This window comes from Branchiostoma lanceolatum, chromosome 1, assembly GCF_035083965.1.
Source record: "Branchiostoma lanceolatum isolate klBraLanc5 chromosome 1, klBraLanc5.hap2, whole genome shotgun sequence".
NCBI classification, from domain to species: Eukaryota; Metazoa; Chordata; class Leptocardii; order Amphioxiformes; family Branchiostomatidae; genus Branchiostoma; species Branchiostoma lanceolatum.
In genome coordinates, this window is record NC_089722.1 from 27,853,655 (window position 1) to 27,875,704 (window position 22,050).

The 22,050-nt window shown below is 36.8% G+C and overlaps 2 protein-coding genes across 2 annotated transcripts; one reads left to right on the forward strand and one right to left on the reverse strand.

Moving 5' to 3' along the window:
• Positions 1-270: 270 nt before the first annotated feature.
• LOC136446289 (two pore channel protein 1-like) lies at positions 271-17,961 on the forward strand. The gene is made up of 27 exons (XM_066444632.1): positions 271-625; positions 2,055-2,167; positions 2,723-2,893; positions 3,119-3,232; positions 3,643-3,773; positions 4,387-4,475; positions 4,833-4,867; positions 5,259-5,317; positions 5,723-5,822; positions 6,402-6,518; positions 6,724-6,848; positions 7,696-7,744; positions 8,139-8,205; positions 8,673-8,717; positions 9,034-9,090; positions 9,619-9,681; positions 9,995-10,067; positions 11,672-11,794; positions 12,056-12,127; positions 12,490-12,579; positions 13,220-13,308; positions 14,299-14,345; positions 14,476-14,544; positions 15,002-15,089; positions 15,581-15,693; positions 15,904-15,981; positions 16,205-17,961. The coding sequence occupies exons 1-27, from the start codon at positions 520-522 to the stop codon at positions 16,304-16,306; spliced, it is 2,385 nt and encodes a 794-aa protein (XP_066300729.1). The 5' UTR covers positions 271-519; the 3' UTR covers positions 16,307-17,961.
• LOC136446342 (bolA-like protein 2) lies at positions 17,752-21,102 on the reverse strand. The gene is made up of 3 exons (XM_066444690.1): positions 20,929-21,102; positions 19,344-19,441; positions 17,752-18,920 (listed from the first exon to the last, which is right to left on the reverse strand). Exons 1-3 carry the CDS (start codon positions 20,989-20,991, stop codon positions 18,824-18,826), a joined length of 258 nt encoding a protein of 85 aa, XP_066300787.1. The 5' UTR covers positions 20,992-21,102; the 3' UTR covers positions 17,752-18,823.
• Between the last annotated feature and the right edge of the window lie 948 nt (positions 21,103-22,050).

Sequence of the window (22,050 nt, forward strand, 5' to 3'; positions counted from 1 at the left end):
AGTAGTTCCTGGATAACTGATCAATATTCTATCATTTTCGTTATATTCTATAAATCTGAAAATCCATATAATAAACTACGAATGTCATAAAAAGTTATTTTGGGCTACAAAATAGAAAGCATAAAGCCAAATTCTTTACCTTTTAGCGCAATGATACTAATTCTCTAAAAGGGATCAGTCCCTTGTGAGTCTGTCGTTGCCATGGCAAAATAGGTCACTGACCTCTTCCTCCCACATCTCGCGAGATCTTGTCGTCTGCGAGATTTTGCGAGACAATAATATGGAAACGTCAGCAAGTCAGCACCTTGTCAGGCGCTCAACAGTTGCATGATTTAGAGCATCAAAACTTCAGTGAATTCTGACGCAAATCGCCCGTTTTTCCCTCCATAACTTTACTGATGTACGTATGAAGAAGCAGATGTTTCACAGATGCTGTTGTAGCATCTTTTGTGAAGTTATCGTAGATAGATCACCACTGAAACTACAATCCAGCATCTTAGACTTGGTAAAGTAATAAAAATGTCTGTCGACGACGACTTGGATCTGCCTTTCTACGACGATTATTTTGGGCCTAACAAACCTCTCGCCCTGAGTGACATCGACACAGCATCTATCAACAGTCTAGGTAAGATAATCTGTTATGTTTTGTACATACTGTGACGATTAGGAGATGCTTTTCTTACGCTTTATCGACTGTCTTTTCCAACACCTTAGTGCTGCAGCTGTTGTATGTACTGAAAAGGTTATTAAATGGCGTCCATCCAACTGGTTCGCCAAGTTCGACACCGGAAGTTTATTAGTCTACAAAATCCCCTCCTGTATGTATGTTTATAAAAAGTATAATATTATCACCGGTTAATACGTCTGACTCAGTGAAAACATCAACAACACTCAGCATAGACATAGAAATAATAGTAGCAGAATCTTCGTAGACAAGGCAATCAGAGATGGCAGACTTCACCCCTTAAATTAATTAGATACCATTCCAGAACCACAGATAAAGATAGCATATGCAATGAGTGATCATGGTGATGTGACGCAGTGGTAAGGCACAAGATTAATTTACATGTAAATCAGTAATCTGATCTCCCAATTTAATTTGATTAGTGATGTAATCTAATGACCTTTTGCATACCAGTCATAACTCCTATACCTGGATGTTAACAAAAAGAGCTGTCACTCATATTGAGGGTGTTTATTGGGAATTGCAGAAACACACACACACACGCACGCACGCACGCGCTGACAGATACCGTGACACAGGCACAGACACATAGATCATTGATAAGCACTAAACAGTCACCAAGCCAAAAACAAATTATGTCGTAAGTAAAATATGATTCAATCATGTCATTTAGCTAAAAATGTTGCACAGGTTACTCAAGTTATGATACAGCAGGTGTTTCAAATGCTCTTACAACTTTATGTTACAGTTACTATAATATAATATCTATGAAGATTAGTCATTGAGGAATTCAATCTATACAGCTGAATTACAACATGAGAATACCAGACGCTTCAGATGCATTATTTAATGACAATGGAACAATGGCACGATTCTAGCGACCTACTTATTTTGTGGTCTGAACAAATAATACAGGTAAACATTTACTCTTTGAGACTAGCACACGACTGCAGTGCAATGAGTGTGCCGTTAGAACTTACTGGACAAAGTGCAAATATACATGTAAAACCACTGCGAATATATCACGACTTGCCTTGAAACACTGACCATGCCACAAGGTTTTTATCTCACCAAATTCTACTAGGGTCCCCACGCTGTTGTTTCCTCTTCCTGTGGTTTGATCAGATCAAAAACCTTATCTTTATTTTCACAACAACAGTGTGCTGTACAGTAAGTTTTGAAATTGTAACTGTGTAATTTTCAATTCACAGTTAAAAACATCGTCTTCCATAGTGTTACCACCATATGATTGTGTCAAGGTACTGCACAGTTTTTTTTTTTTTCTATTGTGTTGCAAAATTTAAGAGCAGTAAAATTTGGATGGATTTGCAGTAATTGGAATGATCATGTTCTCCCTGTTTTATTCCAGATTCAGCAGGATCTGACAACAATCTGATCAGACAGCGAAATGCTCCCAGCAGAGTTGACCAGGCACGGCGACTCTGGAAGTTTAACTACCAGGAGGCATCCATATATCTACAGGTACAGTACGCAATTTTGTACATTGGAATTTGGATCATGAGGTAACATATACTATAGGAATATATATGCTTGGTTTTCCAAGCAGATCAGATATAAAATTGATCAGGGGCTTTAGTATTATTTTTTGGCATGTCTGTCTTTGTGTCTGTCTGTCTGTGTCTGTTGGTTTGTCTGTGTGTGTGTGTGTGTGTGTGTGTGTGCATGTGTAGTTCTAAAATTCTTATCTACACCAAGTCTGCAATCTGTGATAGTCTTATGTTCTATTAAAGAACATACAGCTGCAATATTAATTCACTGAGCTTTCTACAGCCTGCGTCAGAAATAAAGGCTCGGTATCATAAATCTGATATATTGCAGGAAGCATTAAAAATGTTTATCAAGCCGTTTGTTATCATACAGTTTGAGGACAATTCATGAACCTGTAACAATTACAAAATACAAAAATCTCCTTTAACAGTATTTACGGAGTATGACATGTTCTATACAAGGGATACAGACTCGACTACTTTGTGTAAAATTATGATCATTTGCTTCTCTTTATCTGACTGCTTGCAGGAAGGAGGAAACAATGACAAGTTTGACACCCATCCCCACAGTCACAAGGCCCTGCCTGCCTATCTACTGGTACATCAGACGTGGTTCTATGTCATGGACCTGGCTGTCTCCCTGCTTCTGCTTGGTTTAGCAGTGTTTGAGCCCCCTGCTTTTTATACAGTCAATATTGCAGTAAGTATTCACTCATGTTGCTATGGTAGTACCTTAAATAGATATGGGTATTTCATGGACAAATTTGGCTAAGTGGCCTTGTCTTTAGTTGCTGACTTAGAATCTAAAGTAAAGGTTCTGGGTACGTTTGAGTATGTAGCTAGTAATGATTGGCTTCTCGGATGTGTGATCTTAAGATTCTTAGACTTCTGTTGTTACTAAGTTTTTTGAGTTATCTTATTTCAGATTCATGGGTCCCTGGAACTATTTGCACTGGTGCTACTGGGTGTGGAACTTGGACTGAAGATGAGGTGGCTTGGTCCAAAGGCTTTTGCCACTCACAAGAGAACCATGATAAAGGTAAATGTGGGAAGTCTGTTCCAGGTATTGTCATGTTGAACAGCAAAAAATGATTTCAGTTTGACTTTTTTTCATGATTTCATATGCTTTTTTTTCAAAGTATTGTGTTTTTAAAGAGTTTGGCAATTTCAATGGCTGTTATAAACTAAGTTTTTTTTGTTAATTTTTGGACACAAATAGAAAAATTCAAATACATGTAAAAGCAGACTGAATGAAACTTTTAGTGTACTCAGTAATATGTTTTCTAATATGTTCAGTCTTAAATTTGATGGTGCTTTTCTGTGTTATTGTTTGAATAAAAAAAATTTGATATAGTATAATACGATTGTACAATGATACATTATATGTTATGATTTTTTTTGTGCAATAACATTTACTTACGCTGTGACTATGACATTATCTTTACACAGTCAGTCACACTAGTTGTCATGTTTGCTGAAGCCATCATTGTACTGATACGTCAGAAGAGCCATATACGCGTTACGCGAGCTCTCCGCCCGATATTCCTTATCGACTCACACTACTGTGGAGGGGTCAGAAGGTGAGAATAAACGCTTTCACACTTCCGAGTTTCCATGCGTGGAGACAGGAATTGTGGGTAATATGTCAAAGGTGAAGGCCCCTTGCTTGTAAACAGTTCTCGTCTCAACCATTGTTACGATTTGCATAACAATGTTCAAGACCCTGTAGCTTTATCAAAAAGTTAAACCATAACAATATCATATATGGTATCTGAGTGATGATGATGTATGACTGTGCTACTTTTTAGTAGTCACTTGGAGTCACCATTTGATCTGTTTTGTTACTTGGAATGGAAAGAAAATTGAAGACCTTGAATTTTTGGATTTTATTGGAATTGCAAAAGTGCAATACACGTGGGACACAAGCAGCTATTGCTGATGTCATGACCCACACACATGCATGATATTGCCGTTTTTTACACTTATAGCTGGAGTGGCGAATGTCATGTTTAAGTGCCATTTTCTCAAGGGCACAAGATCGGTGGCGTCAGGGGATTCGAACCCGGGACCCTTGGGTTCTGGGCTGAAAACCCTGTCATTACGCCACACGACCCCCTTTATTGACCTTGAAGATTTAGAAGCATCACACCTTGAAACTACAATTATTGATATGTATTCTGTGCATTTCAACAGAACGTTGCGTCAGATTCTCCAGTCACTACCCCCCATTGTGGACATGCTGGTTCTCCTTCTGTTCTTCATGCTCATCTTTGCTATACTTGGTGAGTTCACAGATTGTTTCTGAAATCAGTTCATATAACATTGTAGAAATATTGAGGTAAAAGTAGTTTTGCTTATTCAATTATTGATTTTTAGTTAGTTTGTTAATGGAATGATTTTATATTCAAATAGATAATTACAAAATAGAATAATGTATTTAACAAATTAATCAATGTCTCAATAAATCAATTAGAAATCAGTAAATGAAATTAGATTCATGAGGTAGTTATTGAGCTAGTACTTAGACAAAGTATTTCATCTGGATTTTAGATTAGGCCCCAGTATACATGTGTCTGATCATGATAGTTTACACGGTGCTATTCAAATCCTTAAACCTTTCATTCTCTCGTCCTATCTAGGATTCTACTTTTTCTCCCAGAACCCAGACGACCCTGTAAGTAGTACTAACTCTACCCACCTTTAAGTAGATTTTTTGCTTTCTCCAGATCTGATATATCAAACCTTAAGTGTAGTTGGATTATTTATTTTCTATAAAGGAAAACATTTTGTATACTGCACTTGCATGGATTATACTTCTTCAGCTCAGCTTGTTAATAATGCCACACTAATAACATTTAATATTATGCTCTTGATTGATTTATTCAATGTGTACAAACATGTTTGATTAGCGTTACCAGAACCTCATCCTTAAATTGTATCTTTTTGTTTAAAACTTTTCAAACAAAGTAATGAAATATCAAATTTAATCTGATGTATTGAAAAAAACAACTGATTACTGTTATTACATTTAATTTTAATTTATATATGATATTAATCTCCTACAGTATTTCCAAACCTTGGAAGACTCTTTCATCAACTTATTTGTGCTCCTAACAACAGCAAAGTGAGTAATTTGTAATTAGTGCACATATTTGTGAAGGTTCATTGTTCACTAGCGGTTTGCTTAGTCTAACTAAATTACTTGTCCCCTTCTGTCACAGTAGTATTTACAATGTACAAATATAAGTAACATTTTTAAGAGAAATACATTGCATGGAATAGACAGAAAGGTACCATTCAATGACTAACTACATTCTAGTTATAAACTATTCAGAATTCAACTCCAAACAACCCCAATGCCACCTTTTACTGCTTGCTTTGAATGTAGACTGTTAAAGGTGTTTGACTGTAGATGAAACTGAATGCTTTTGCCTGTACGCATAGCTACCTGATGTGAATGTAGACTGTTATTAAGTGTTAAAGCTGTTTGACTGTAGATGAGACTGAATGCCTTTGCCTGTATGTATAGCTACCCGGATGTGATGATGCCTGCGTACAAACAGTCTCGCTGGTCCAGCATGTTCTTCATCCTCTACCTGTCCCTGGTGCTGTACTTCCTCATGAATCTGGTCAGGACATGTGTTTCATTCCATGTACAAATATGAATGTTACAATCAAATGTAAATTACCTGCAAACTTAAGTCTGTGCATTTTGAATGTTGTATAGTGTCAATTAAGGCTTGAAAAGTTTTAAGAAATAAAAACAGAAAAGTTAGCAATGCTCTTAGTTTTATTGAAATGCCTCGGGTTTATTTTCTATCTTGGGAATATCTCAAGATCCTATTATATTTGATTTGCTGAAAACACACAAGTAGCAACTGTCTTAATTCTACCAGGTTTCCTAAAACCACCCCATTGAAGAAAAAACGTGTTACCGACACCATCTCTAGTGTGTCTTAAATGCCTGGATATCTGAAATGTGCATACCCCGGGGACTATACTTCTGATGCATTGATAGATCTCTTTATTCACCGTTGTTTAGATGTGGTAGTCTTAGGGGACCCAGGGGAATTATGACAGTTGACCTTAGATCACCTAGCACTTGAAATTCTAGAAACTTTCTAAAATTCAGAGCACACTCAAAAGAAATTCATGGTTTTACATAACTTGATGAAGTTTGACATACTTATTCTTGTGATCTGTTGTAGTTGCTGGCTGTGGTGTATGACACTTTCCTGGGTATAGAGAAGAGTAAGTTCTGTAAGCTGTTCCTACATAAGCGAGAGGCAGCAGAGAGGGCCTTCAGGCTACTGGTTAGTCGAAGGGTAAGGGTACTTTTACTATCAATTCTTTGTTTTGCTCAATCAGTGGTTTATTCTTTGGCAGCTGTTATAGTTGACATTTGCCAGGCATTATATCACCGAGTGAAATAAAGCATACATGTATCAGTAATGTTATTACCATATATCCAATTCAAACTGACACTGACATTGCTTAAACCAATCTGACTGATTTTGTCTGTTCGTACAGAACCCCAGTTTTGTGAGCTGGACTCACTTCCATGGGTTGATGACCCACTACCGACCCAACAAGAGTGAGAGGGATGTGTACCTGGCCTTCAAGGCCATCAACACTAGTGGTGATGGGAAATTAAGGTGACAAACAATAGTCTTCTTTTCCTAAGTTAACATAACATAAGGCCACAGCAAGTAATTTTTATGGATGACATCAGCGCGCTCATTAATTTTCGCCTGATTTCGAAATAAAAAGCAAGAAATTTCATTGCCCTCCGACGGTGGTCAACATGCCAAAAATGGGCAAATATGTCGTAAACGTTGACAGTCTAAGGTGTTTCATTGCATATGAATACCCAGTGTAGTTCCTGCCCATGATGGTATGACAAGCTGTTTTCTGCGTTTGTTCAAGTTAATTGAGCTGTATAACATCTTCAAGAACAGTTTAAGGTGTTTCGTTGCATATAAATGGCCTAATACAAAATAATGATACATCTGTGCCAAAAAGTGTATAATATAGAATGACAATAACTTTGAATATACACTTTAATTTTGTCATCCAGAATATTTTTAGTAGATTGAATACATTGAATACTTTTAAATTGAGTAGATCATGTGGTATTTTAAAAGACCGAATGTGACCCTTAACACATTTAACTCTTTGAATCACACCATTTCGTTTCAACTTCAGTCTGTTATTGCTCTATATGACCCATTCTGACAATTGTGTGACCCAGGTTCGGTTTTTGATGAAGAGTCTAGTTAGATCTAGATGAATAAAAAAAAAAATTCAATGAGTTTTGAAGGAGTCTATTTTAGATTTTAGTACATGTAATATGAGATCCTTTCACTCTTTCTATGTTCCAGTTAATATTTGGGGTATTTCCAATGATGTATTTTAAGCCAATGTCATCACTTGTCTAAGGATTTTTTTTCATCATAGTACACAAGATGTAAGATTCATTTAGCCTTGGTTTTCTTTTCTTAGCTTGGAGGAATTTTACCGTGTCTATGAAGGAGCTAGATTCAGCTGGAAGGTAAGTTGTTACCTCCATCATCAGGGAGGTATCGTTTTTGGTGTGTCTGTTTGTTGGTGTGTTTCTACACTTATTTCCACATGCTAGGCACGTCAGTGACACTGACATGCAGGAAGGTCAAAGGCCACAGAAAGGTTACAAGAAATTAACAATATAGATATTTCACTGAGGTTACATATGCGATCTTTGATTTCTTGTTTAATCAATTTGCAATAGGCCAATCGATTGAACAAACACTGTTAACCAATCACAGCTTCCAAAGTCGCTTGACGCAATTATAGACCTGTTAAACACAAGCTGATTGGATAGATGTGAGTAGATGATCTCTGTTGAATCTTGAACATCCCCATGTTTGAAGTTTTCTTGATAATTGATACATTTTCCTGTATTCCAGCATGAGTCAGCTGGAGCTTGGTTTGAGACTTGGAAGCTTCCCACACCACTCTTTATTGTTGCCAAAGGTACATCAGTGTCAATTGTTTTGTACTATTATACTGTAAATCTTAAGATTTTGCCAGTATCTTTAAGTCTTTGGTTTTCGCAGTCGCTACACAATGAGCAGACACTCATTGTGTTCCTACTGTTGTTTCAGCCAAACAATACTGCAGTTCTTGAGTTTCACTATCCGCTAAATTCATGTTCTTTAAACTACAACAAGCTTTAAGTGTATGAGATTACTTGACAATAACTCATTTGCTGATACTCTTCAGAATGATGCAAGAACTTGAACAGAAAGTCAAATCAATCCCTTGCATTTCTTCTTCTTCTTCTTCGATACTGCTGAGCCCGCCTTTCGGTGGATTATTAGCAGCAAGACATTTATGTTTCGATTTGGTCTATTGTTGCTCATGATAGACAATCATAATTTGAAATCAGATCCGGACGCAACATGATCATGAATTTAAAATGATACTTTCTTCATTACCAGGAACCTACAGGCTGGTGACACACAAATTCTTTGAGTACTTCATTTGTAAGTATTAGTTATGTTACTTTGGATGATACTTCATTTATATCTTAATCATAAAATGCAGTTTGGTGCAATATGAAATATTTTCATTCCAGGCATTGCAAATTTAAGAACAAGTCATTGAACATTTGTTGTTTTAATCATTCATTCATCAAAATCGGTAAATATGTTTTTGATGCTTGAAAGCATGCAACTGTTATTGTTTATGGTATTCACCTTCTCCCTGCTGCCAAACTATATATAAAATAGGGAATTGGGTGCCAAATGGCTACTTCAGTATGCTAAAGGTTAAGAAATGTATTATATTTCTATCCTCCAGACCTGATCATCAGTATCAATGGGTGCTGGATTCTAGCTGACACCATTATCATATCTAGTAAGTATTTTTTTTTGTGGAGGGAGGGGTGCTATCGGTCATTGTTATAAAACACAGGTAGTGTGCACACGTAGTCCAGTGGTTATCGACTGTGTCTCTGGACCAAGAGGTTGGGAGTTTGATTCTCGGCTGTTGTCGCTCACCTGACATGCACGCTACTGGCAAGGCTCGCAGTCCTTAAGGTCAAAGACAGGACGTTAAGCTATGGTCCACTGTTTGTTATATATATATGGCCTCCGTCGGTCAGTATTTGTTTTACTTGTTAAAAAGTCCACTGTTTGTTATACTTGTTGAAAAGAGCTAATGAAATGTACACATATATATATATATAGTTTCTGTCTTCTTTGTAACAGCCATCTGAAGTTTAGCTATTCATTAAGCTAAACTGGTTTGAGATCACTTTCACAGATCCTTAACTGCCTCCATGTCCACTATATCAAATGTATTAGTAATTCTTTTATGATTTTGAAAAGTTCTGATAAATGTTTTGAAATATTTAAAACAAAAACTAAACACTTTTATTTGCAGATGACAAGAACAAAACTGTTGCTGACGTGGAAATAACCTGGAATGCCATTCTGTTTGTCACAAGTAAGAGTTTTTTCCAACTCTACCCATCACTTCATCATTGTGATTATTCAAGAGGGTCAGAAGATCTTAAAATGTCAAAAAAAAAGTTGAGCTACGAATTAACTTAAATGTAAATTGGGACACCGACATGGTGAAGAAAACAGTGATGATGTGTAATTGCTTATGGTGTGATTGATACATGCATATAGCAGTAACATGTATGTAACATGTAACATGTATACATGTATATCTTTAACATTTTATGCTACCTCTTTTTAATTTTTCTATTTCTGGTAGAGATTGGAATATCATTCTTAACCTTTTTTGTTTGCAGTTTATGTTGTAGAGGCTTTGCTGAAGATCATTGGTCTAGGAGCATGGACATACTTTCACTCAGGGTGGAACGTGTAAGTGAAAAGTTTCACTTCACTAATTTTCACCAACAGTAGTTATTATCTATCTGTTACTACATGTGCTAATGTTAATTTTGTAGCCCTGTCCTTGGTGCTGAAAGTAATGTGTTTTCACTGTGCTAATTAGCCCCAGCAGTAGATGTCAGTTAATCAATGTAAAGATGTAGCCCTCTCCTTGGTGCTGAATCACTTGTGATTTAGGTATGCTGTTAGTGGTGCTGTCCCTGGTGCTGAAAGTTATTTCTTTGCTAATTTAATCCTAAAGACAAAATACACTTAGATAAGACTATTTTGAAACACCATTTTATCAACTTCTTTGTTTGTACACATATAACCTTTTACTTTTTAAAACCTTTCCATTCACAGGTGTTGTTACACCTTAGTGTCGTAGATTATGTTGTTATTTGATTTACAGTTATTACTCCGGGGAGGAGGTGTGACCTCCTTCTGGGAGTATTGGGAATGTATTTGTTTGCGCGTTCGCAGCTATAACTCACGATCCCGTCGTCGCATTGGTGTGTAACTTGGCATATCGTTTGCCTGGTTCGGCGTGGTGATGCACAATAGCTTTGTTACACCATAACTACTTTAAACGTCAATCCAATATCGTAATTGCACCCCTATAATTAATGCTATGTCCCACTGCCCTGCCATAGGGACCATGTTATAATCCGTTATGCATGACTGGAATACTTCAGGCAGATACGGGGTATAAATCTTCCTTACTTGCTGTGATCGTATAGTCACTGTTACATTGAAAAATAGACAACGTGCATCACCACACGCAACCTAGCAAACGATATACCAAGTTACATACCAATGCGGCAACGGGAATTGTGAGTTTTAGCTGCGAACATGTGTAGAGTGACCTCCAGTCTGTGTATTAAGTATGCCTTGTCAACTCGAAACTCGCTTACAGTATGTGCGCACGGGACGGACGATGCACTTTTACGCACAGTGTGAAAATGGGAAATCTCTGGACCTTCAAACTTACCACACTTGTAGTTTATAATACGGAGGCTGTGACAATGTAAAAAGTTTACGCAGGGGATGAAAGATTGTTGTTGAGAAATATCTCTCAGAAAAGTGCGCGCGCCAGTGTCACTTCCGGGTGGTTAGATCCGGTGACCTTTGACCTTCGTGAAATGTTACGATAATATAAATTAGCCTTTTTTTATTGCAAATAGCTTGATAGCTATAGATCAGGCCGGCCTGCAATAAACTGTGGAAAGAGGATTTACTGCATATTTGTGATTTCTGATACATCTTAGTTGTAAGGCTGAATGGTTCGTTGATAATTGAAAAGGGGCCATCTAGATCTAACTTTGTGACTTTTCCCGGAATTTCTAGATCCCATCTATGTCATGCTGTAAAAACATACTTTTCAGCAGGTTGACCACTCCTGTATTGAAAGAAAAAGATAAACAAACACTTTTTCTTTACTTGCTCTAAAACACTACTTGGACTGTGCAGAGATGCAAAGTTTGTGTGGGTCAATACTTGTACATACTATAAATACTTCACGGAGAATTGTGTCCTACGGACTCTTGTTTTGTTTATTATGGAAGATTTTTTGTTATTGTTTTGCCTTGTCACAGATTTGACTTCTTGGTGACAGTAGCAGGGATTGTGGGAACATTGGGACAGAACTTTGAGACAGGAGAGGACCAGGACCTGACCTTTCATTACATCCTGGTCCTCAGACCTCTCAGACTGCTCAGGTAATTATAACATACAATAACTGCTTTCATTGATAATGAGCCATGCTTTTGTCAAAGTGGTATGTAATGCCGGATTAGTGCTGCATTGATACTTGACTGGTCAGGCATTTTGGTATCGATGATTCTTTTCTCCAGATCCTTGGGAAACTTAGCAGCAATGCTCTCATAATTAATGTGTAGATTTGAAAAGCATACATGTACTTTTCATCTGTAATGCCGACTTCTTATTCAATGTCTGACTGAAACATTTCTTATTTCAAGGTTGTTCAAGGTTAAGAAGAGGTACAGAGACGTCTTGGGGACATTCTTTGCTCTCCTTCCGAGGATGGTCAGGTAAAGAAAAATCAATAGACTATGATTTATAATATATGGTAATACTGTATACATTTATGGGGAGATATTTGACAGTTAAACACTGCTAGTTGGTCATGTGGCAAATGTTTGTAATACGGATGTATTAACGATGCAAGACATGTTTCGGTAAAAAATAATTCAAAATCTATATGGCTAAGCCAATGCACACTATATTAGGTATTACATCGTTAAGTTTTAAAGTTTTATGTTCTTTAGCAAAAATTGAGAAAAGTAAGAATTTTAACATAACTTCTAAGGAGTGGCCATTTACCAAAATGTTTAATTTTGTTTTACTCTACAATATAACAATTTTAACAAAAATGTTCCTCTTTTCTCTCTAGTGTTGCAGTTGCTCTGCTTATCTTTTATTTCTTCTTCTCCATCATTGGGATGGAGGCTTTTAATGGCCTACCGCTGGCAGACTGCTGCAAGTGAGTCTTTTATACAAATGTACAAATTAATATACAAGTTCTCAACTGTGCTTTGTCCCTGTGGCAGTCTTCTGTTTTGTGCTAAGGTCAAGTACAAGTACTTATTTGTGTGGGTAAAAGTGTTTATTTATTTATTTAGATTTACCACATTTGTGGAAGGAATGACATAACAGGTGACTATCACCTTTTTAAGATGTCAACCCAGACCAGACTGTAAGATTAGACCATCGCACACCGGGCCATGCCCCTACTCTTATTATTAAGTGTTAATTATTGTGCCTGCCATAGATTTTGAATACTTGTGTATGAATACCAAGAGGTATATGTGTTGACAAATTGGCATCATATGTAAGCACACGATTTATGTGTGCCTTTAAAATACTATTATTGTGAAGTGGCTTTCAGTTTGGGCCAAACCGTGTTTGGTCACTGTGCATGTATTGGTGGACTCTTGCTTGTTTTGTGAACCAGATATAAAATGTTCATTATAGTTTGGTCAACCTGAATATACTGTTCAATGTTTCTCTCTAGTTAGTTTTACGGAATATTCTATGATATGATGGTATTCTTTGATAGGAAATGTGATAAATTTCTTCTTAACCATTGCCAAACTTAGTTAGTTTTGCTTACCTTATTGCAGTGGCTCAAGTCTAGCAGACTACTACAGAAATGCCTCCAACAGTCCACAGTTCTATCTCAACAACTTTGATGACATCCTCCGGAGTGGAGGTAAGTATATTGTATATCATTCAAGACAAGAATATTTCTCTAGAATCTTTTATTTCACTGAGGTTACAAAATATCTATTATTACCATTATAGTCAAGTCAAGTCAAAGTTTATTGCACGATTGTAACAGGTACAATGTAAGGCAAACAATAAAATACTACTGGCTACTTATATCAAAGTACTTAACGCTACAGGGAGGTTCTATGCTATACAATGGTTAGGTTCTACCATGCTCCATTTCAAACTACATGAAGGCACTATCTATATAATATTGTCAGAGGTAGATAATATCAACAGGAGATACAATAGGGAGTCGTATATGTCAATTATACAATTACATGATGAGGAGATGGATGTCTTATACAACTAAATCGCTATTTCGCGGATATGATAGATTAAATGTGTAAAGCCAGACTGGTGGCTTGGAAGCCTAGTACCAGAGGAGTGGTATCTATGGCAACCCAGTTGTCCACCAATAGGAAACCAGAGCCTGCCCCATGCCTGGTGGACAGGCTACCTTATTAGGTCATAACATCCTGGTCCACCTCCGTTGGGGCAGCACATTATAATTTGTGAAACTTATCAACTTTGAGCATTTATGTACATATGGGAGCCTCAATTCCTAAACTCAGCATGTTAAAAGAACCTAACACACTTATCAAGAAGGGTATGTTTTGGGTGACTTTGGTGAGTTTGACCAAATTCTTGGGGACATCACAGGCTCATACTTTCTCTCCTTTGATGAACAATGACCAATACACAACTAGTCTACATGTACCCCACCTCCTTACTAAAAGGATACATCCTGTACAAAGTTGGTCATAGGAGGGAGACAGATTATTAATGTTTTTTTTATGAATAGTTTCTTTTTCAATGTTTAAATTGTCACTTATAGTATTGAATACATGCGTTGATGAAAATACAGTACACTTATTCTTTGAACAGTCAAAGATGGCTTGTTAACTAAATAAGTTTCTTTCTGTCCTCTTAGTGACTCTGTTTGAGCTGACTGTGGTCAACAACTGGTACATCATAATGGTAAGGAGTGTATTTCACAAAATTTGAATGCTTCTTTTTGTGAATTTGCTTTGTTGGAAAAACATTGCCTCAAAAAGACTAGAATTCTGTGTTTTACCTTTCTTACAACAGAGTTTCATGTTTTTTCCAGAATGGCCATGTTGCCGTGACAACTAAGTGGACATACCTGTACTTCATGTTGTTCTACATTGTTACCATGGTGAGGTCTGATTGACATTTCCTCAATTGAATGTGAGAATGGAGTAAATCCACAAGGATGACTAGTGTATGTTCAGAATAAATCATCTATAAAAGTTATGTACATACAAATCATGATTTCTGTAGAAAAACAGGATGAATTTTGTGTTCAGAATATTGTTTGTACATACAGATCATATTAAATAGAAAACAGGTAAAGGATGCTAGATGTCCATAAGTTGGATATTAAAAAGTTGTTCAGTGTAATACAATCAGCTGCTGCTGTGTTGGAGTGTTACGCTGAAGTGCGGTTATACTGGCTATACAACTACAGGTACAGATGCTTCAATTTACATTTTAGTCGTATGTATAAGTGCTACTATATAACATTCTATCCCTTCAATGTTCTCTATGTACTAGACAACAACCTACAGTACATTCATTGTGCTTGGCTATATCTGCTGTATGTTTTACTCCAGGTTGTGTTGACCATCATCGTGGCTTTTATCCTGGAGGCCTTTCTCTTCAGGATACAGTGGGAGAGAAAGATGGATGAGAGTATTGATGGTACGTCATGAATACTGGAGGGGGTTTCTTAGATGCCGTAATTACTGTGAAATAACCATGGCAGTCTGCATCAATGCCGAACTAGAGCAGCATTTAGAACTTTTAGCATCAGGGTGGCATTACACCCCACTTTAACAACTTGAAGGTTAATGGCGACCCTCCTCTATCTCTGTCATGAACTTAGAAAATTATATTTTTTTCTATAACGTGAAAGAAGTGTTCCATGAAGGAAGGTTGACAGCAGTTTTGCTGAAAGAAATTGAAGCAATATAAAGTGCTGAGATGAAATAAAGGGACAACATATTTATTTCAAGAATTTGTAGCCAATTTTAATTAAGTGTATGTTAATGTTCCAGGTAACTGAATATAGATTTTGATACAGTACAACTCCTAGAAGGTTAGAGCAAATCACATAATTATACAGTCTGTGAAATAAATGAATAATTCTCTTTCCTAGTCTGACTAATATGAAATTTTCCCCCTTTTAACAGATGATAGAATTGAGGTTGCAGTAAGTATCAGTCGTGATGAGTTTGAGACTCATTTCCCACAACCCTGGATACAACAGGACACCATCACGCTAGCAGACAGCCTACAGACAACGGTCAGCTGAAAAACCTCTCTTAATATCATTTCATTAATAGTTTAAGTTTGTGTGTGGTATGTGGTGTGCACTTAATATAAAACTTGGCACAAAAAGTTCGGAAAAAAAAGGTTGATCAGTCATGTCATAATTCATTTTTTATAGCTTTCCACTGACTATGCTAGGAGTGTCAGACCAATTCACTCGTTAATTTTTTACCTTATTTTATAGTATACTGTGTGCTTTCGAGGTGTGCGAATGAGAACCAGAGATGACCTCAGCACACAGATGTACAGGGATGAAGTAAAGGTGAGAAATATCAATATGATATTGTCAATATTCAAGTTGTTTTGGGACGAGAACACTTCTGAACTAAACCTCCATTATTTCTTCAATAGGCTACTAGTCAAAAGCATTGGCACAAACGTTTCATGTTAATCAAATACTTGTATCATTGTTGACTTATCAGGAAATGTTGTCTTTTGATTTCATTGGTGTCATGTAGGCATGTTGATATATCATTCTCTTGTAGGACTGGCTAAGGGAAGAGGCAGAACGACAGGAAATGGAACTGAGGAGAAGTGATCTAGAGGTCGAGTCTGAAAACAGGGAAGGCAGATCCAACACTGTTTAGGTGCAGATCCAACACTGTTTAGGTGCAGATCCAACACTGTTAAAGCACAGATCCAACACTGTTTAGGCACAGTCATTCAACACTATTCAGGCACAGATCCAACACTATTAAGGCGCAGTCATCCAACACTGTTTAGGTGCAGATCCAACACTATTCAGGCACAGATCCAACACTGTTAAGGCGCAGTCATCCAACACTGTTTAGGTGCAGATCCAACACTGTTTAGATGCAGATCCAACACTGTTTAGGTACAGATCCAACACTGTTTAGGTGTAGATCTTACACCGTTTAGGTGCAGATCCAACACTGTTTAGGCAGAGATCCAACAGTGCTTAGGTGCAGATCCAACACTAGGTGCAGATCCAACACTGTTTTGGTGCAGATCTAACACTGTTTAGGTGCAGATTTAACACTGTGTAGGTGCAGATCCAACAATGTTTAGTATATTTTTGTCTCTATCCCCAAATCCCTGGTTTACATACAAATGATACACTCAAACAACCAGAATCAAGCATAGGCAGCAAAGATGATGGGAAAAACTGACTCATAGGCAGGTGCATATAGTGCTGAAATGTGCCCTTTAAGATTTGAATGATTTGAAGGGAACTTTACTTGCTTCACCTCGTAAGAGGAACACCGATGATGATGATGAAGGGCCAAATGTATTAAAAAATGATACCAAAGATGTTATTTTCCAAAGCTTACATTAACTTAAGAAGAGGTGCTTTTGTCTCGAAGAGAATTACAATGACCAATTACACTAAGTCTTATTGTGTCCTCACAATCATTCTTCAAATATAGTGATCTTATATCAAGGGAGCTAGTGTGTTAAGTCTTGTAACAAAATCTTTACTTGAAAATGGGCTTTTTTAGTACGCTTATAATTCAAAGTTGTTGAAAAATGTTGAAAATTAATGAGATTAGAAAACTGTACAAAAAGTTTGTATATACATATTGAGTGATATGTAATTTGATTTTATATTAGTGTCCTGTAATGAAACTTGTACTTATTATCTATAGATCTCTAATATCAAAGATAATATAATTGCTTAATATATGTTTTACAGTTTATGGCTTGAGAGCTGGTTGCTGATATTTGTTAAGTGTATGATGCATGTTTTTAAGTGTTAGTTGACTGGCAATGTGATTCAGAAGAGGTACTAATTATGAACACAAAATTTATATTTAGTTTTCATGCAGTGGCAGAGGATAAAGAAAAAAATTATGGAATATTTGCAGTGGTTTTATGTTCTCGTCTGTCACCACAAATTAATGACAATATGCAGATATGCTCTGTCTTCTTACTACCTGTACTTCTGTATTCTTTCGACTATATGAACTAACAGCACCGCAAACACTTTCTTTTACTTTCCACTGGGAAATTTAGTATCCACAACGATTTAAAGTGCTGTACTTCTACACAAAGGACCAAAGTTCTCATAAGATATTTTCTGAAATTGCAGTATTTAATTGTCATCATTACAACAATCATTGAGACAGCAAATTTTTTATCAAATGCTCTTGGTGCTTGAACTGTACCGTCTATTCAGAATCAGTGCCATTGTTTTAGTATGGTGAACTATGTTCATGTACTTTATCAATCTCTGTAATATCTAAGACAATAGATACATCTATATTAAACAAAAAGAGTCAAATGTGTCCTATATAATTATTTTCTGCATCACACTAGTGATGTCACCTTCGAAGACTGCTGCAATGCGTAGATTGGTAAGCTTGCATGTGGTATAGGTAGAACGGAGTGATACCAAAGATTTAAAAAATACAACAAATGTAGTACATACTGCTTCTCCGCTTAGCACTTATGGGAAAGCTAGAGTATGAAAGTTCAACAAAAGCTTGGCTTGCATATGCTTTGTGGTCAAAGGGCTACATAAATGGAGATGGTTGTTGGTAGCCTGGGTGCCATCCTATTTCAACCGGGACTCCTACATTCGCTACCCTAAAAAAATTAGAGGAGTAGCGAGTACGTGTAGGAGCCCCGGTAGAAATAGGATGGCACCCAGGCTAGGGTGCTGGCGCTGCTCTATATAACATATGCTATGGAAGGGGCTTTAACTTAAATGTCAACACGATGGGAACAATGACTAACCAAGGTATTTTCTATGTAAATATAGTTATAACGTTGTGTAACAAAGTCAGTCAACAGCTCTAAATAGATAATTAGCAAAACCGAAAGTCAAAGGTTTGCTTGGAAGTCTATTACTGTGACCATAACAGAAAATTGCTACTTCATGCTTAGTCTTCAACTCTTGAATATTGCCATGATATGAGATATTGCATGTTTGCACAGCTCCTTGTATGACTTTTTCAAAATAAGAACCCCTTTAAGAATTCTTTCCTTACATTTCTTCCCATTGCTTGAACATGCCTCATACCTTAAGCAATGATCAAATCAAGATCCAGAAAATATGTGACAAACATAAACTTCTCGGCAAAGGTAATAAAATTGTATATGCTGATGGCCATGGTGGTTGTGTCATTAGGAGGAGGCTGTCATCATTTCTGCTGTTTCTGCCACTGTTCAGGTGTTAGGGTTTTCTGGGAGAACGCGTGGATGTCTTTCAGTTCCTCTTCCAGGCAGGCATTCACCAGTCTGTATGTATAAGAGTAGAATTCTATCAAAATCAATTATTATAATGTGATAACAATATAATGTTTGGCACAATGGTTTCTCCTCAAGCTTCAATACTGATAATGCCCATAACATGTCAGGCAGATAAACAAACATAACAGTAACAAGCATATTAATCAGTCTAGTGAACTACTAACAGCAGAAACTTGTGGCACCAGGGTATAGTATCACCTGTATGCATAGAGATGTAGCTTTTATATGTAGACTGGAAGCAAACGAAGCCCTCCGAGATGCCATCATAACCTTAACCTAACCTTAAAATCTGCTAAATTATCAATGATAAAAAAAACGATTCTGAAAGCCAGATTACTGGGAAACTGTCTGATCCAAAGACAAAGGGGGCATGGATGATATAAAACTCAGACCTATCTTCCATGTACAAACCTGTGCCTCTGGAGTAGGGGCTTGCCTTCAAACTTGGCGGACACAATGGTGACATTAAACGCTGAGCCACAGTGGTTGGGGGATGTGTCTTCTACATCCTGCACAGGAGAAACATAAGTGTCAACATGAAAAACATGAGCAAAACAACTTGTGGTGTAGCCAATGGCACGAAGAAACTCATTTCTTTTTACTGCGGTGATATATCCTGCTTATCTTACATGCTACATTGGGAACGGGTTTTTTTCGCATGAAGAATGTTCGCGTACGCGTGGAAAATTTTCGCGTAGAAAATTTGAAATGGAGAATTTATTTATAGGTTCAAAATATCAAAGTAATTTTATCATCAAAATTTTTCTCCCTTGGGAATAGACTTGAGTCCCTTGGGAATCAACTTGTTTTTTTGTATTTTTTAAATTTCAAAAATCCTTTGAAATTTTTTGGGTGTGAAACATCAGACTTGTTAACCTTCAATTCCCTTCTGATCAACTAATTAGCGTATTTTAACGAGCAAATGATCAAAATTACAGGCAAACTTTTTCCCTGCATGGGTGTGGGCAGGGTGTGGTGTGGTTTGGTGTGTGCTATTCCCAAGGGACTCAAGTCTATTCCCAAGGGAGAAAAATTTGATGATAAAATTACTTTGATATTTTGAACCTATAGATAAATTCTCCATTTCAAATTTTCCACGCGAAAATTTTCCACGCGAACGCGAAAATTCTTCACGCGAACAAAACCCCAACCCGCTACATTGATTGTTTTATAGAAATTATCAATGTCAACTTTCACATTCTGCCCCATAACCTGAGACTGCCACCTTGAAAAAAAATGCCATTGATCAATGAGGCCTTCTCAAGAATGTCTTTATTGTATAATTGACATATACGGCTCCATATTGTATCACCTGTTGATATTTTCTACCTCTGATAATATTATATAGATAGTGCTTTCTTGTAGTTTGAAATGGAACATTGTACAGCCTAGAACCTAATCATTGTATAGCATTGAACCTTCCTGTAGCTTTTAGTAGTTTGATATAAGTAGCCAGTAGCATTTTATCTTTGCCTTACATTGTACCTGTTACAATCGTTGTGCAATAAACTTTGACTTGACTTGACTTGACTTTAACACCTGGATATCTTAAGTGTTCAAATTTCGGGGATTATTGATGCTAGTATGTACATTTATAATACTCATAGTAGATCTCTTTAAAATCTCCATTTTTCTAATGTAGCAGTCGTAGCTATAGGGTAACAGGATTAATGTTAACCTCTTTATGTTTTTGGTTCTATGTTTTGATGATCATTGAGTCGATATAATATAAAAATATTTGCAAATCATTTAAATAAACAAAGTAGTAAACTATCTCCCAATTCAGCTCTTGCCACTGTGTTTGTTCTGTGGTAAAGAGTACTGCGCAACAAAAAAATTATATACGTAACGTTACTGCAGTAGTATTGCTATCTAATCAGATTGAAACCTCCTTGGTTCAAAGTTATAACCATTCGAGTAGCAGGGTTTTCAGATTTTGGGGAGGGGGGCGCATGCATATGTCTGGAAATAACACGAGACTGTGAGCCATACTTACGATGTGAGTCGCCTCTAGTTCACGTTGGAGCTTCTCTTTGATGTAGTCTGCAGTTATGGACATCCCTCCTGTACGTTACTTCACTTTAATAGGCAAATAACAGTATAACTCTTGTTCGGCAAGTAACGTCTGGAAAGCTGGAGCAGGCTATTGTAACCTTTGACCTTATTGTGACCTGATTACACATGACAAATATTTGTAGCAATTGTCAGCCGGTCTAATAAAAACATAGGTAAGAGCCAACGAAAATTTTATTAAACTTTTGGGGATATTGCAGTGAAAAATAACACTGTCCATTCCATATGGATCTATTCGTAACTTTTCACGTAAAAGTGGTCGTTCTTTTTCAAAACAAGACTCTTTGAACAATCATCAACCGATAGGAGCGACCGGATGTATCGTTAATAAGGACTAAACATTCATCCAAACTTTTACATGTTTTTAAACTATCAATTTCAGTTCTAGATGTTTCTAATCAACCGCGAATATATATACTGAGCGCTCTATTTCCGAAAATAATTTCATCAGGTTGGTAGAACATAGGATATTTGGAGTTTCTTTTTACACAACCAGGTATAAGCTCAGCCATATTTGGGATTACGTACGTTCTCGCCGCAAAAGCGCCACCTACATCGGCTACTTATAGCGGTGAGAAGCAGTACTCCGGTCAGAAGCTCTGAAGAAGGTGTCTGACAGACACCGAAACGTCAGCAGGTGAGATTACCTTGTTATGTAAAAAGAAACTCCAAATATCCTATATACATGTATTTGTATATTTTGTATTTCAATCACCACAAACGCACACATGTACACCATGTCAGGCACTAACGTTAGATCGCATGAAGAAAACACGACTTGAACTGAGAGAGACACATCAGTGCAATATATTTCATTAATGTGATTCAAAATATACAAAAACAATTGGCACAAAATAGATCATTAGGGTGATCATCTAAAGGCTTCGTGTTACAAGTTATGAAACAATATTCACCGTGAGCAATTCACTATTTTGTATTACTAATTTCCTGTGGCAACTACGTGTAAGAGCATTACTACAGAGTGTACAAGGATGGTTCATTTTTTTTCCTGACCCACGCCTTTAGCTGAAATTTCATAAAGTAA

What these genes read in the sequence shown, in the direction of transcription:
- LOC136446289 (XM_066444632.1), top strand. Translation starts at nt 520, where the DNA reads ATGTCTGTCGACGACGACTTGGATCTGCCTTTCTACGACGATTATTTT. An exon ending in CCCAGAACCCAGACGACCCT is followed by an intron (nt 4,868 to 5,258) that starts GTAAGTAGTACT and finishes AATCTCCTACAG; the next exon opens with TATTTCCAAACCTTGGAAGA. An exon ending in AGTGGTGATGGGAAATTAAG is followed by an intron (nt 6,849 to 7,695) that starts GTGACAAACAAT and finishes TTCTTTTCTTAG; the next exon opens with CTTGGAGGAATTTTACCGTG.
- LOC136446342 (XM_066444690.1), bottom strand. Translation starts at nt 20,991, where the DNA reads ATGTCCATAACTGCAGACTACATCAAAGAGAAGCTCCAACGTGAACTA. An exon ending in AACTAGAGGCGACTCACATC is followed by an intron (nt 19,442 to 20,928) that starts GTAAGTATGGCT and finishes TCTCCTGTGCAG; the next exon opens with GATGTAGAAGACACATCCCC. An exon ending in CCCCTACTCCAGAGGCACAG is followed by an intron (nt 18,921 to 19,343) that starts GTTTGTACATGG and finishes TTATACATACAG; the next exon opens with ACTGGTGAATGCCTGCCTGG.